Source organism: Rhinatrema bivittatum, chromosome 8 (genome assembly GCF_901001135.1).
Source record: "Rhinatrema bivittatum chromosome 8, aRhiBiv1.1, whole genome shotgun sequence".
In the NCBI taxonomy this organism is placed as follows: domain Eukaryota; kingdom Metazoa; phylum Chordata; class Amphibia; order Gymnophiona; family Rhinatrematidae; genus Rhinatrema; species Rhinatrema bivittatum.
Window position 1 is genome coordinate 149,236,200 of NC_042622.1, and position 16,871 is coordinate 149,253,070.

Genomic DNA, 16,871 nt, shown 5'->3' on the forward strand with positions numbered 1-16,871 from the left:
ATAACCCCCGACATTGTTGTGGGTCTCTGTTGTAACGCAGCGGTGCAGGTAGGGGAATGGATGGATGTGCTGGTGTGGCCTGCAGAGATGGACCAGAAGTGATCGGCGATGATGCCGTCATCGGAGAGGAGTAGTCTAACCAAGCATTTGGGCACTCGATGGAGGCCGCCAGAGCTTCAAGAAACCGATGTTGCTCTTGTATCTTGTGTGCTAGTCCCAGAATGGCCTGGAGAGTGGAGGCCTCCGCCGGGTCCATGGCCTTGACAACCTGTTGGGGAAGTGGACCCTTGAACCGAGGACCCCACAAGCCTCCTCCGTCGGTAGGCGAGGCCGGACAGGAAGTAGAGGCCAGCTGGAGCTTCGCCAATAACAGCCCTCGTTCCCCGCAGGTTGAGCCCTTGGGTACCAGGGCAGGCTGGATTTAGGTGGGTCTCTGCATGGATGATTCCATGAGGAAAGGGCCAGGCAATACTACTCGAAATCAGGTCCAGGCCAAAGGTCAGAGGCAGGCGGCAATACTCAGAGTTGGGTCCAGGCAGAAGGTCAGGGCTGGTGGCTATACTTGAAGTCAGGTCCAGGCAGAAGGTCAGATGCTGAAGGTCCATCCAGGGTCAGGACAACAGAAGGTGGGAACAGAGGGAGGCTGGAACGCGGGAAGGCAGGAACACGGGAAGGCTAGAGAATAAGAACACTGGCACGCAGCTCTAGGAGAGCGAAGGGTCTTGTTGCCAAGGCAAGCTCTGATTGTTAGAGCTTGCTCTATATAGGGAAAGACCGATGATGTCATCAGGAAGGGCCATGGGCGATTTCCTTTTGTGGGCCCTTTAAATCTTGGGGAGAGGTGTGCGTGCGTGCGTAGAGGGATACCCAGCCCGGAAGGAAGGCTGAGTGCCTTCAGTGCTGTCACAGGCGGCAAGGCAGTGATGGCGAGGCAGCTTGGCCTGGGGAGATCTGCCGCATCGGAGAGAGAGAGGCATCGGAGATGGCTTCCTGCTGGGGCCAGGGACCACGGGGCCACCTTGGCAGGTTGGCATTGGGATGTGAGTGTAGCTGACCGCGGGTCCCTGTGGTTGGCACATGTAACACATGCCCAACATGCGATGGCAGAGAGCATGGCAAGAAGAGCAACAGTGTGTACCTATGCTGTGCTTTTTCGCTGCATCAGCTCCAACTCCACAGGCACCCAGAAATCTGAGACGCGTCTCCAGAGGTCCAACAAGTTGCTGCAAAACCCAGGGTGTTCAGGCCAAGCCTAGAGAGTTCCCAGGTATGACCATGAAACAGCAGGGATATGCAGAAGGGCTAAATGTCCCTGCAACACATTTTGCCATGACAGAAAGGACTGTGCCAGGCAACTAGGATGTTCCTTCTCTGATTTCTCTGTGTCTAGTTATAGGAGAAACATCATGGCGGGGAACCCTGTTGCCTGGATATTAATGCAAAATATACACACAATTTTGCAATTATGCAAAGTACCTTGATACCCTACAGAACAAACAAAGGTGGGCTATAATCCCTTCCACCCCATGCACTTTAACCCCACATTACCAGAATTCCTTTGGCACTGGCCTCTCTCCTCCTGTTAATCCCTCAGAAACTGAAGTAAAACTTTAACTTGGGCAGCTGATTAATCCCCTTATGTAATTCTTGAATGGATTTATGCAAACCCCCTCTCCCCCCCCTCAACTGGGTCCATTTAAGAGTTAAGAACCACCTCAGTTGCTTCCTTTTCCTTACGAGATCTCTTCAGCTGGCTGATTTTGACCCTATCAAGGTGACCCAAAGGTTTACAGGCAGCGGGGTTTGGACATAATAGAGAGGAGGCCTGGCATGGTGCAAGGCACGATCCAGAGGACTCAAGAGGAGACGGGCATCACATATAATTTAATTAGAGGCATCTCAGAGCAGGTGTGAAAACCTTCTTGTGCCAACACGGACACATCTAATAAATCAGCTTAGTACTCTGCTCCAGGGACGGTGTCTCCCTGCTACACTGAACGTTTCTCCTCATTTGCCTTTGACTTTCTAAATGTGAGCTGAAGTTTATTCTGTAATATTTCAGAGCTGCAGACACAATGGCTTTCGCAGACCTCCTGGAGCAGATAGGCGGCATGGGGCGTTTCCAGATCATCAACGTGTTCCTGCTCTGCGTCCCTATCCTGATGATGGCGAGCCACAATCTCCTGCAGAACTTCACGGCCGCTGTTCCTAGGCACCACTGCCGGCCACACTTCACGGATAATACCAGTGCCAGCTGGGTGTCAGGCCAGGAGACAGTGGAGCTGGTGAGGGCTTTCGTCCCACCGGACAGGAACCAGAAGCCAGAGCGGTGCCTGCGGTACACCACAGCTCAGTGGTGGCTACTGGTGCCCAATGCCACAGTTGATAATGCCACAGAGATGGACACAGAGCCCTGTGAGGATGGGTGGACGTACGACAGGAGTGAATTCAGCTCTACCATCATCACTGAGGTAAACAGCGCAGATCTGGACACTGACACACACACACACACACACTTTAATAGAAACAGTGTCCCAGAGTGTTTCACAGATCAAGAATTTTTCATTTGAACTACATAGCAAAGCTTTTAACAAACACATTAGACACAGGAAGTGAGTCAGGATAAAGCATTTTAAAAAATTCCTCCAGGTTTCCCTGCTTGGGGTTTGGTAACTAGAAAGTGCCAGTAAAAAAGACTGGGAAGTGCTGTGCAGATAAGGTTCTGCGCATTGGCCTCTGGTCTTTGCAATTTTCTGATCAGTCACCTCCTCTAGCTAAAAAAATGCCATGAAAGCAGAAAAAGTTGCAGGTTTTTGCATCTTGTCTGTGATGTCAATATTTCAGGATTTATATAAGGGTTGTTTAATTTTAAATTTAATGAATATCTTACATTGTAGCACTATAAACACGTACCCACCAACAGAACTTGGGCTGAATGGGACATTTTTTTCTGGCTGAAATTAAAGTCTGGCCCAGCAACCTCAACAGCCTTAAAACTGCACATGGCTAGAGTTTCTCTGGGACATCAACCATCTTGGGTTTCAGGAGAGCTTTTTATCCCTGCAAACACTAGAACAAGACCAAAGTATATTAGAACAAAGGTTCTAGATTTCAAAAGAACTGACTTTAAGAAAATGAATGACTGTGTTAAGGAAGCCTGGTCAGAAACTGGGGATCTATGAAGTTCAGAGGAAGAATGAACAGCAATAAAAAGCAATATAAATTTTTGTGCCAGTCATGTTAGCAAGGAAAAGAGAAGGGGAAAACCATTAAGGTTTGATAAAGAAGCAGGAGAAAAGGCAAGAGCAAATAAATAAATAAATAAATAAATAGAATGACATTCAGGAAATACAAATAGACAGGAAAAGGAAGAAGAGGAGAAGCAGAATTGCCAGGAGAAACAAAGGGAGACAGGAAGGGCACATAGAAAGGCAAAGGCTCAAATTTATTTATAATCTATTTATAAGTTTTTTTATACCGTCATTCGGTATCTTCCATCATAACGGTTTACAGCAATAGCATAACATTTCTAGTACATTTCAGTTCCTAAAAAACACATATCACCATATTATCAGGACTAATAAATGTAAAATATTCCTAAAACATAGTTAAAATGTTAATAGCATGTAAATACACTATAAAAGCATTTAAATCAGTGATAAAAATAAAATGACAGGTAAACCATTCTTACTAAAAATTCATAAAATGGCAGTGAATTAGTAATACGGGGGTCTGAAAACTTATTGCTGAAGGAAAAAAATGTTAGTGGATTTCAGAAAAAGCCTTCCTGAACAGCCAGGTTTTAGTTTCTTTTTTAAAATGTTGTTATGTTTTTATGAAGGCGGGTTTCAATCGCTAGTGAGTTCCATAAACTTGCACTCGCTAATGAAATTGCTCTCTCTCTCTCACTTGTATTAATTGGGCAGTTTTTATTTATTTATTTATTTTATTTAGCATTTTTCTATACCGACTTTCCAATAACAAAATTATTGATCAATTCGGTTTACATTTTAAACAATAACAACAATGACAAGTAAATGTCTTACAATGAACAGGTCGAATTAACTTGGATTAAGATATATGGGGGTAATAACATAATTAAGATATATGGGGGTAATAACATAATTAACATGAGCGGTGCCTAATATAGGCTAGAGGTTGGGTTTTGATAATAGACTGCCGAAGATAATAGACTGCCAAAGATAATAGACTGTCAAAGATAATAGACTGCCAAAGATCATGTGATTTCTAGAGAAGATCTATATAGTTCTCTAGCGTGTTACCACTGAGGGGATATTGGCAGGGATATTATTATTGAAGGAATAGGTAAGAGTCCTTGATTCGTGGATCGTAGATTTCGCTGTGGTATGTGTGTTTTTATTGCAGTACTGAGCCAGTCTGTTTTTTCACCAAAAATAATTTTGTGCGTTGTTAAAATTTTGTATTCAATTCTATGTTTTATAAGAAGCCAGTGCAGTGATATTAAAACTGGTGTGATGCGGTCATATTTTTTTGTAACAGTAAAGATAATGAATAAAAGGGAAAAGAGGAAGATCAAAAGGAGAATAGTAAGAATTAAAGGGGAGGACAAGTTTAGTGAGGAGGAGGATTAGAAGAAAGATGATCCCTTTTGCTGTTATATTTCCACTAGAAGGAGAGGATAATAGACCAAAGGCACAGAGTGGGATGAACATATTACTATGTATTGAGAAGGTAGTATGTATGACTTTTGATTTTATTTCTTATGTGAATTCTTAGTATAACTGAATCTCTGTTCTCCACTTTGACTGCAGCTAATGTTGGATTATAAATATTCATAAATCAAGAAATAAAATAAAAGTGCTGGCACAAATGAAAGTAAACAAAGATATAGGACTAGATGTGGTAAATTCCAGAATACTGAAGGAGATGCTGACTGTAGCATTCACAATTCTTTTCAACTTATTTTCAGCAAGAGAGGTTCTAAGAAATTGGAGAAAAGCAGTTGTAGGGGTGTATTAGAGCATTTCTCCTCTGAAATAGGTTGCTTCTAGGCACAGTCCCCTCTAAGCTGTACGTGTGTATGTGTGTGTGTGTGTGCAACTGTGCATGTGTGTGTGTGTGTGTGTACGTGTGCACGTGGGTGTGTGCATGTGTGTGCACAGGTCGTGAACCAGTGCACACAGCAAAACATAATGGGACAGATTTTGTAATCTACGCACGGGCGTAGATTTGTGTGCCCAACCCGGCGCGCACAAATCTACGCCCGATTTTATAAAATCCGGCGTCGACGCACACAAGGGGTTGCACACATGTGCACCTTGTGTGCGCCGAGCCCTAGGGGAGCCCCGATTCCCTCCGAGCCCTAGGGGAGCCCCAATTCCCTCCGAGGCCGCTCCGAAATCGGAGCGGCCTCGGAGGGAACTTTCCTTTCGCCCCCCCCCCCACTTTCCCCTCCCTTCTCCTATCTAACCCGCCCCCCAGCCCTATCTAAATCCCCCCCCCACCTTTGTTTCTTTATTTACGCCTGCCTCCGGGCAGGCATAGGTTGTGCGCGCCAGCCGTGTCCCGGGGCTGGCGCGCGTCGCTGAACCTATGCAAAATAGGCTCGGCGCGCATATATTACGTGTGTAACCCTTTTAAAATCCTCCCCAATGTGCAGAAGAAATCCTTATATTATTTGCATTATACTGGCTCTTAGCACATACATTTGAAGTCAACTTATAAAAAATTTCACAAAAGAAAATCTTTGCACACTTGGGGCCTGATTTTGAAAAGCATCTACATGCTTAAAACTGGGTTTTCCATGTGTAAATGCCCTTTACCCATCTAACTGAGTTTTCGAAAATTGCTGCATTATATGCCATTGAATTCCAAAAATGTTTTTTATTTTTTTATTTATTTATTTATTTAAAAATTCTTCTATGCTGCTTTATCCTATGTCCTAAGTGGCTTACAAGAAAACAATCATAATAAGTGATTAAAAACAGTTAAATAATAACATTATGGATATAGAATGTAAAAAAAGCCCATTAATATATAAAAAGTAAAAAAGACAAGAAAATTACAAACAGTATCAGTATGGGATATCCTAAAACAAGACGCTGGTTCTTCCATTTACACTGACATGGTCTACAGGCTTCCAACCCAAACTAAAGACCTGGATCAAGATCTGGTGAAAGACATTCAAAAGGTGGGAAAGAAGGAAAACGTGTGGCTTCTTGGAGATTTTAATCTGCTGGATGTGGATTGGAGAATCCCTTCTCTAGAATCTGTAAGAAGTAGAGCGATAGTGGATGCCCTTCAAGGGATCTGCTCAAACAAATGGTAATGGACTTACTGCTCACTAATGGGGATAATGTCTGTAATGACCAAACAGGTGCCCACCTGAGTACCAGTGATCATCAGACGGTCTGGTTTGATATCGCAAATAAGATATGGAGAAGTCACACGAAGATCTGAGCTCTGAATTTGAATAATACAAACTTTGACAAAGTGGGGATGTACCTGGAGGAAGAACTAGAAGACTGGGAGAAAATGGGAGAGGTGGAACAACAGTGGGCCAAATTAAAAGGAGCTATCACAAATGTATATGGAAAAAGAAACCGATTTGGCTCTCAAAGGAGGTGGCTGAAAAAATAAAGGCGAAAAGAACAGTATTCAGGAAGTATAAAGGATCCCATAAAAGTGGAACACAGGGAAGAATACCTGGTAAAACTGAGGGAGACAAAAAAAGAAATCAGGAAAGCAAAAGGTCAAGCAGAAAAATGGATTGTCAAAGAGGTAAAAAGAGGAGACAAAACATTTTTCAGATACATCAGACAAAGCAGGAAGGTCCAAAGCGGAATAGTTAAAATGAATGGTGACAAGGAGCAAGGTGTAGAGACAGACAAAGAAATGGCAGAAATATTAAGCAAATAAATACTTCAGTTCTATGTTCACTAAAGAGGACCCTGGAGAAGGACCGTTGCTGGTTGAGAAGACCATAGATGGGAATGGGATAGACATAATTCCTTTTACAAAAGAAAATGATTGGGAAGAGCTAGCAAAACTGAAAGTGGACAAGGCTATGGGGCTGAATGAGGTGCATCGCAGGATACTACAGGAGCTCAGAGATGTACTGGTGGGTTTGCTGAAAAACCTGTCAGTCGATCCCTGGAAATGGGAGTGGTTCCACGAGATTGGAGAAGAGCGGTGGTGGTCCCTCTTCGCAAGAGTGTTGGCAGAGAGGAGGCTGGAAACTACAGGCCGTTTAGCCTCACTTCAGTGGTAGAAAAATTAATGGAGACTCTGCTGAAAGAAACAATAGTGAACTATCTACAATCCATTAAGTTGCTGGATCCAAGGCAGCATGCATTCACCAGAGGAAAGCCCTGTCAGACAAATCTGATTGATTTTTTTTGATTAGAGAATTGGATCAAGGAAGGGCGCTCGATGTGATTTACTTGGATTTCAGCAAAGCTTATGATACGGTCCCGCATGGGAGGCTTGTAAAGAAAATGAGAAACTTGGGAGTCAGCACCAAGGTGGTGGAGTGAATTACAAACTGGTTGACTGACAGGAAACAGCGGGTAATGGTAAATGGAGTCTACTCTGAAGAGAAAATGGTGTTAAGTGGAGTACCACAAGTATCGGTATTGGGACCAGCTCTATTCAGTATCTTTGAGGACAACATTGTGAAAGGGAAAGAAGGTAAAGTTTGTCTATTTGCTGATGATACTAAGAACTGCAACAGAGTGGACATGCCTGAAGGAGTAGAGAGAATGAAAAGTGATTTAAGAAAGCTTGAAGAGTGGTCAAAGATATGGCAGCTGGGATTCAATGCCAAGAAGTGTAGAGTCATGCATCTGGGATGTGGTAATCCAAAAGAGCTGTATATGATGGGGTGGTGAAAGACTGATGTTCACAGACCAAGAAAGGGATCTGGGATGATAGTATCTGGCAATTTAAATGCAGCAACGCAATGTGACAAGGCATTAGCTAAAGCTAGAAGAATGCTGGGCTGCATAGAGAGAGGAATAACCAGTCTCATTTGGAATACTGTGTTTACTTCTGGAGTCCATATCTCAAAAAGGATAGAGACAGGATGAAGGCAGTCCAGAGAAGGGTGACCAAAATGGTGTGCGGTCAGTATCGGAAGACTTATGAGGAGAGGCTGAAGGATCTAAATATGTATACCCTGGAAGAGAGGAGGTGCAGGGGAAATATGATACAGACCTTCAGATACTTGAAAGATTTTAATGATGCATGAACGTCAAACCTTTTCCATCGGAAAAAAATCAGTAAAACTAGGGGTCATGAAATGAAACTCTAGGGACGACGACTCAGAACCAATACCAAAAAACATTTCTTCACGGAGAGGGTGGTGGATGCCTGGAATGCCCTTCCGGAGGAGGTGGTGAAGATGAAAATAGTCAAAGAATTTAAAATGGCATGGGATAAACATTATGGATTCTTAAAGGCTAGAGGATGGAAATGAACAAAAAAGTGCATGGGGTAAATTTGCTGGTGTGGCGATTACTACCCTTAATCAATAAGCCTTCATTGATGCAACTCCAACATTGTTCTCCACTTCAATGGCAGGGAGAAAAAGGGAGTCAGATTCAGACAACAACCAATGAGGACTCAAACTTTTATGGTCTGGGGAACTGATAAGCATGAGGGTAACCTGCATGAAGCAGCAATTACCACCCTTTAGAGAAGGAAAAGGATTACTACCCTTAACCAATAAACCTTGATACTTTTGACCAACTATACATCACTTTCCATTTTGACGGTGGTGGGTGGGTGGATGGTAGAAGACGAACTGGATTCAGTCGACAACCAACACTGGCCTTGACTTTTATGGTCTGGGACAGTGGTTCTCAAACTTTTTTCTGTCAGGACACACCTGACAGATGGTTCTCACATATGTGACACACTGAACACATGAGCATAATGGGGCTAAATGTAAAAGTACACTTTGCATCCACAGGAACCCCCCGACCCCCACAGATCTAAGCAGAACTATGACATTCCCTGTATAACTCACCCTATAAAAAAGATATTCTGGTTCTGGTGTCATCTCAGTAACAGCAACAGAAACTTCTTCTACTACCAGGCTCAATAGCACAACTTATGAAAAGACAGCAGTTTATCACCAATGCATGTCCTCTTGAGAAAATACAACAAATAAGACTGATACAGTAAAATATCTCACCTCGGTCACACACACAGAACCGACATAACATACTCTCAGGATCTGCAGTAATGCACCTAAACTAATCTGCACACAGTTACACCTATATTATGGAATGCACTCAAACAGTAACAACCCTACCTATGAAAAGGCAACACTACAAATATTTCAAAACAGCAGACACAACACATAATATATTCAATAATTAAAATGGCAGTCAATTAAGAAAAATAAACTTATAAAGCCACCTTTACTAACCCCCTCCAGCAGCTCTCCTACTCCTCTTCCATGCAGGCTGTAGCACACACCAGAAGCAGAAGGGGCTGAAGCTCTGTACTCATGGTCCTCTTCCTTAGTGCCCATGACCAGTCTCTCTGTCTCTCACACACACACATACCAGTTACACCCCAATGACCAGTTTCTGTCTTTCACACACCAAACATCTCCCGACCAGTCTTTCTCTTACATACACACCAGGCACCTTCCCGATCAGTCTCTCTCTCTCATGTACACACACACATACCAGTCACACCCACATGACCAGTTTCTGTCTCTCACACACCAATCATCTCCCGACCAGTCTTTTTCTTACACACACACACCAGTCACCTTCCTGAACAGTTTCTCTCTCTCATGCACACACACACACACACACACACACACAGGCTTCCCACTCCCATGTTCTATCTTACATATACAGGCTTCTCACTCCCATGCTGTGTCTCAGGGAGGCATCCAAGATGCCTGGAAGCTGGTTTGCTGCCAACAACCAGTAGAAGGCAGTATCCACCTAGGCCTGCTGCAAGACTATCCAGAGGGTGCTCCAAGACTACAACATTATCATCAGGAAGAAGATGAAGAATGAAGACTTCTACAAGTAATTTAATCTAGGCAAACTGCAGCCCATGGTAAGCAGGTTATTATTAAGAGGATAGAACTCTCCAGATTCACTGAGTAGATACTGGCAGATTGGTGGTAGCCTGACAGTATAGTTTAATATGATCATTTATAGTATGTTAATATTTTCTATAACTTGCCACACAACAGCAAATATATTATTCGATACTGTGATACTAAATGCTTAACAGTTGCTTACATTTTTAGTTCAACCATTCAGTGTGTAAATGTTTTATGTCCTCTGTCAGTTATAAGTTATGTAAATTGATCTCTACAATGGGAAAAATTTATCTAATGCTGGATTAATGATCTCAATTGTAAAATATATTTTTATCAATAAAGTTTATTTGGATTTTTTAAAAAGCCTTGGTTTCTCTTGAGATCAATCAGATAAACCAGAGTATCGCTTTGGGCCTCTTTTTGGCTAGGATCCAAACCCAGGGTCTCAGCCATGAACTGAGTATTTCTTTTCTGGACGTTTTGACTGTGATTGAGTATCTGACCAATACTGAGGTGTTTATGACTTGTCATCCAGCCCCCCCTGGGGACACGATAATCTATTGCCCATTCAGAAAGCAGGATGATTAAACATCTAGAAGAAAGATGAACAAGGGGAGATATGATACAAGTGTCAAACACCTAGCAGTCTTCAATAAGGGATCAGAAGGAAGCATTTTCCATAAAATAAAAAGCCTAGGTACAAGGGGTCCTTACATGAAACTAAAGGGAGGAAAATGCAAAAGGAATGTAAGAACATACTTTTTCCACTGTGAGGGTGGTAGACACGTAGAACAGATTTTCAGCAAGAAAAAAAACCTGTCAGAATTCAAACATGTATGAGATAAACTCTCAGAGGTCAGTACTCAGAGAGTCGGCTTGCACGTAAGTTATGTGTGTATCTTCACCCAGATATTCAGCAGGATTTATGCACAAGTTGCCACTGAATATACTCTGACAGAGTTATGCATTTAACTTTTCTCAGATAACTGTAGGATGACTATTTTCCAACCAGATTTCTGTGCATAGCCGTAGCTGGATAGCGCTCAATAAATGAACTCACCGGTTAAAGCCCCACCTCTTTTATTCCAAATAAATTTTGTGTATACAAATTGTTCACACACAATTTAGCTGGATAGCAGTGGGAAATGTTGAAATCTTTGATTTTATGAAAAATTACCAGGACAAAGCCTTTGACTATCAACCTTGCCAGGGACATTAGAGGTAGAGAGAGGAGAAGACCACAGATCAAGTAAAATCTGTCACAATAAAATAGGAAGGCACAAATAAACAGACTGGATGGACTAAGTAATTCATTTTTGCTCACAATGGAGGCGATGTAATATGACCCGCAGTGAAATCAGTGCTATTTTTCTGTTTCCTCATTTTTTTTTTAGCATGTATGGCAAAAAAAGACGCCTCTGTGGAATATAATATGAGGATGGCATGCAAGAATTGCCACAAGAACCTGGCAATTACCCAAACACTAAGATAGTGGATGAATATTTCTTTGTTTTTATTGTTTGTTTTTCTTCTTATATTTGATATACCTCCTGTCCTGATTTCATGGCATGTTAATGCTGTTTATAATTGTTGAAAATGTAATAAAATATAAATAAATAAATAAAAAGAATTAGTATGGCCTCAAGCTAGACAACCGCGGCTTTTTGAGTGGGTTTGTGCGCACATTTTTTCTGCCCTAATTATGTTATTACATCATGTGTAAGATTAGTGCAGGAAAACGCGCATAATACCACCTGCAGAAACCTGAGGCAGGTGTATCTCAGCTTATTACATCTACCTCACTGTCTGTACTTCCATGACAAGAAAGGTAATATTGACCTTTATGTTGCTTAAAAGCCTCTCTAAAGATTATTGGCTAGCAGGTGAGTTTAGATGTCTCACCTCATGCCCTCATTAGTGCTGTCTCTCTTTCCTGTCTCTTACAGTGGGACCTGGTTTGTGACCAGCGCAGAATGGGACAAATGGCTCAATCCATTTACATGTTGGGGGTACTGGTTGGTGCTGTTGTCTTTGGAGGTCTCTCAGATAAGTAAGTTATATGCAGAGAGCATAAGTGCATGTTTTCCTTGCATATACAAAAACACTAATACACAACACACCTGTGTGCTCCTTTACAGAACAGGTACAGCACAAGCAGCATCAGTGCAAGCTTCTCGCTCTCTCTCTCTCTCACACACACATGCACACACATACATACACACATAGTAGCAGTGCAAGCTTTCCTTGTATACACATACATGTACTAACACACAAACACATACTTGCCCCATCACAGAACAGGTACAGCACAAGCAGCATCAGTGCAAGCTTCTCGCTCTCTCTCTCTCACACACACATGCACACACATACACACACACATAGTAGCAGTGCAAGGTTTCCTTGTATACACATACATGTACTAACACACAAACACATACTTGCCCCATCACAGAACAGGTACAGCACAAGCAGCATCAGTGCAAGCTTCTCGCTCTCTCTCTCTCTCTCTCACACACATACACATGCGCATGCACACACACACATACACACACACTCATAGTAGCAGTGCAAGCTTTCCTTGTATACACATACATGTACTAACACACAAACACATACTTGCCCCATCACAGAACAGGTACAGCACAAGCAGCATCAGTGCAAGCTTCTCTCTCCATCTCTCTTTCTCTCACACACATGCACACACACACACACACACACACACACACACACAGTAGCAGTGCAAGCTTTCCTTGTATACACATACATGTACTAACACACAAACACATACTTGCCCCATCACAGAACAGGTACAGCACAAGCAACATCAGTGCAAGCTTCTCTCCCCCCCCCCCTCTCTCTCTCTCTCACACACATGCGCATACACACACACACACACATAGTAGCAGTGCAAGCTTTCCTTGTATACACATACATGTATTAACACACAAACACATACTTGTCCCATCACAGAACAGGTACAGCACAAGCAACATCAGTGCAAGCTTCTCTCTCTCTCTTTCTCACACACACATGCGCACCCACACACACATCCCCACACGCACAGTATCAGTGCAAACCTTTCTTGTATACACCCGCATGTACTGTCACACAAACACATCACAGAACAGGTAATGCATAGCAGTGGCAGTGCAAACCTCCTTCATGTATTGGAGTTGATCAATCCCACTGACTATGATGTCACAAATTACATTACATATGCAGTATGAGCAAATCATGCTCCAGTATGGTCATGTCATTTGCAGCTAATGGTAGCCATCACTAGGAATGCAGGGAAATAAAAGTTGTTGGCCAGGATCCTGATTCTCACTGTGATCCTTTCAAATCCCCCTTATTCAAGCTCCCATCTTCAAATTGGAAGTTAGCCATTTCCCTTTCATCATTTGTCTCCAGGAGCTTCATTTACCATTGTCTCAAAATGTATTTCATGTATATTATGCTATCCGTCCACACAGTGCACTTACAAGCTCCTTCCTCCAAAGAGCTTATTATTCTGAGCCTAGAGAAGCTGAAGTGATCTTGTCAGGGTTGCAGTTGATGGCAGGAGTGAGAGTGGAGCCCAGGGTGACTGTACTCTGCTTTTACTCTTTTTGTGTGTTTTATTAGATTTGGACGCCGGTCAATCCTGATTTGGTCTTATCTGCAGATGGCAGTGACAGGAACTTGTGCAGCCTTCTCACCCAACTTCATCTCCTACTGTGTCTTCCGTTTCCTGACAGGCATGTCTATTTCAGGGATTGTGCTCAACGGTGTTTCTCTGAGTAAGTAAACCAGGGTTCGAGTCCCACTGCCGGTCCCTGTGACCTTGGGCAAGTCACTTTACCCTTCATTGCCTCAAGTACAAACTTAGATTGTGAGCCCTCGGGGGACAGGAAAATACCCACAGTACCTGAATGTAATCTGTTTTGGGGTGTCTGAAAGGTAGAATAGAAATAAAATCAATAAATAAAGCCCACCACTGGCAGGGTCATGGAAGGAGCAGGCATAGCTTATACTGAAGGGGGAGAGGGCAAAATGTGGCTCCCTGAGGGTGATGAGATGGCTCCGTTCTGATTCAGCCAGGCCTGGTTCTACACCCGTTGCATGCATGGGTTCATGTTTATATTTACTTAATTTATTAATTTTTATTTTCTGCTTTTTGGTGCTTCAGAGCAGATTACATTCAGGTACTGTACGTATTTCCCTATCCCCAGAGGGAGGAAATTTGAATTTCTTCATTTCCCAAAGAAAAGCTGAAAACTACATGTAACCCCTGACCACCAGTTGGGCAAACACGGCTGATAAGAGTGGAGGGGCTACCAAACACCTCATAACCAGGGCCGGTGCAAGGGTCTGTAGTGCCCTAGGCAGAACAATGTAACACCGCCCCCCCCCCCCCCAAATCCCCCCTGCATTGAATGTGCACTCTGACAGTAGTAGATATATAGAGTTATGGTCATCCTCTTACAATGCTCGCTCTCGCCCTCTCTCTCTGACCTAGCGAGTGCTCCGTCACTGCTGTTGCCCCTTCCTTCTCCTTTCACATTTTGAAAATGGCGCCCTCGCATACCCCGGCAGCATCCCGCCCACTGATGCCACCCTAGGCGACCGCCTAGTCCTGCCTAATGGTCGCTCCGGCCTTGCTCATAGTCTGCTGGGTTCCCTCCAGCAGCCACTTTTCCAATGCCTAGCCTCGAAGTTCTGTAATGTTCTGACAGCCATACTAGTGTAGCTCCCGTCCCATTCTGGTCCTGGGCATGGGGGCACACGGGGAGGGCTACGGACCATGAAAGGCCCCATGATGTCCTGGAGTGCCTGCACAGGGAGGAAAACCAGAGTTTTCAAGGCCCTTAGGGTTTAGTCCCTCGGGGGGCACTTCTACACTCTAATCAGTTAAATAAAAATCACGCTTCACTTCAGCTGTGTTGTTCAAATTACGTCTCTACTCAAAAGACTGGTGGCAAAAATCCACAAGTCCAAAAACCAGCAAACAAAAGATAGTGCACCAACACTGGATCAAAATTCCACAGCACAAAAGCAAAAATCACAGTTTCTTTCCATAGAAACATGATGGCAGAAAAAGACCATATGTCCTATCCAGTCTCCCATTTGTCCAATTAATTTAGCATTATAATTCTCTTCACTTACTTAGAGATCCTCTGTATTTATCTCATGCTTTCTTGAATTCAAATACTGTTTTTGTCTCCACCACTTCCACTGGGAGGCTGTTCCACACATCCACCTCCCTCTCTGTGAAGATTATTCCTGAGCCTACCCCCTTTCTGTTACAGATGTTGGTATCATCGACAAAAAGACAAACCTTTCCTGACAACCCTTCCATTATGTTGCTCACAACAATGTTGAAAAGAATTGGTCCAAGGACTGATCCCCGAGGCACGCCATTAGTATCAACCTTCTCCTCAGAGAAAACTCCATTTACCACTACCCTTTGTCGCCTCACACTCAGCCAGTTTTTTAATCCAGTCAGTCACTCTAAAATCCATACCAAGGGCACACATATCTCCTTCTTCTCTGATTTCTAACTCAAAATGCCACCCCTACCTTTGTTGCAAGTTGCTTTTCTACCAGCAGGGGGCTAGCCATTTCAGCAACCTCACTGGTGGAGCTGTTCTGACATGGTAACCTCCTCCCTCTACTACCTAACTCCTACTCCTAGTTCAAAAAAGGATTTAGGAACTAGGGACATACAGTGGTGATCCGAAAGGATCGCCACATAAGTTTCAAATATTTCCACCCACTAACGCAGAAACTTTGTGCACACAAAATCCATTTGGACAAAAGGGGACAGCAGTAGAAGTTTTCCAGGGGGGGGGGGGGGGGAAGTTAACTCTACCCAGTAGTATGTATATTCATCACTGTCCGAGTAAAATAACACTCACTGTCTGAGTAAAATAACACTCAAAATAACACTGGTCGGAAAGCTAGCAGTCCTAACTTTACCTGGATTAAGTTATGCACTTAGTAACTGGGTATATTCAGCAGAAGACTTGTGCATGTAAGTTCCACTGTGCATGCACTCGATGCAAACATTGAGGCATTTGGAGATGTTGTATGAAGGCCACTCTAGGCCAACTGCTGAAGGGCTTATCTTATATATACCTTGTAATTACTACAGCCCTCCTGGATTCTAAGCTGATAGCGGAGGGCTCCTGATTAGAGACTCCAGCTCTGATTTGCTTCATATTGTTGCTTGCTTCAAAAAAAAAAAAAAAAGAGAAACCCTAATTCAGGTCAAAGAGCACATTAGACACTTGAACAGATTGAGGGTCTAATGCAAAATTTCTCTGTCTTGTCATTCAGTGACAGAAAGAAGTGATTTCTTAGACCAGAGTCCCAGTTTCACCCGTTGTGGTGAACACTTTCTCACAACCCTTGATACGGAGTTCTTGATCTCACTCAATTGCAGTGAAGTCAAACTTTTCAGAGGTGGTTGACCAGGGCTTTCCTCCTCTAATGCAACCAGAAAAGCCCTTACCATGTGACAGGGGCTACCGGTGCCATTGGCCGGCTCCTGTCACATGGTAGGGACAATGGATGACTGGCACCATTTTGATTACTGGCAGCCGATGGCCCGGGAATGGGAGATTGCTCCTGGACCTCCTGCTGCACCACCAGGGACTTTGGGTGAATCTTGGGGGGCTCAGAAGGGTGGGGGCCTTTATATTTAATTAAATTTGAAGGGTTGGGATGGGTTCTTTTTTTTTACACGAAATTTTAACTAAAAAAAAACTCCGATCCTGGGGTGGACCAAAATGGCCCACCCCCAATTCAAAAATGAAACAGGCATGAAAAAAACACA

General features: G+C 43.4%; 1 protein-coding gene across 3 annotated transcripts in view; it reads left to right on the forward strand.

Moving 5' to 3' along the window:
- The first annotated feature begins 1,707 nt into the window (after window positions 1–1,707).
- The window catches only part of LOC115096883 (solute carrier family 22 member 6-B-like), a 67,822-nt gene continuing 52,658 nt past the window's right edge, over window positions 1,708–16,871 (forward strand). Inside the window, exons 1-4 of one of the 3 annotated variants that reach the window (XM_029612102.1) lie at window positions 1,709–1,908; window positions 2,063–2,471; window positions 12,001–12,104; window positions 13,679–13,833. In XM_029612102.1, coding sequence (XP_029467962.1) covers window positions 2,076–2,471; window positions 12,001–12,104; window positions 13,679–13,833 — 655 coding nt within the window. In that variant the 5' untranslated portion in view covers window positions 1,709–1,908; window positions 2,063–2,075. Of the gene's footprint in view, window positions 2,472–12,000; window positions 12,105–13,678; window positions 13,834–16,871 lie in introns of all 3 variants that reach the window. The other 2 variants (XM_029612103.1, XM_029612105.1) reach the window with 2 other exon arrangements.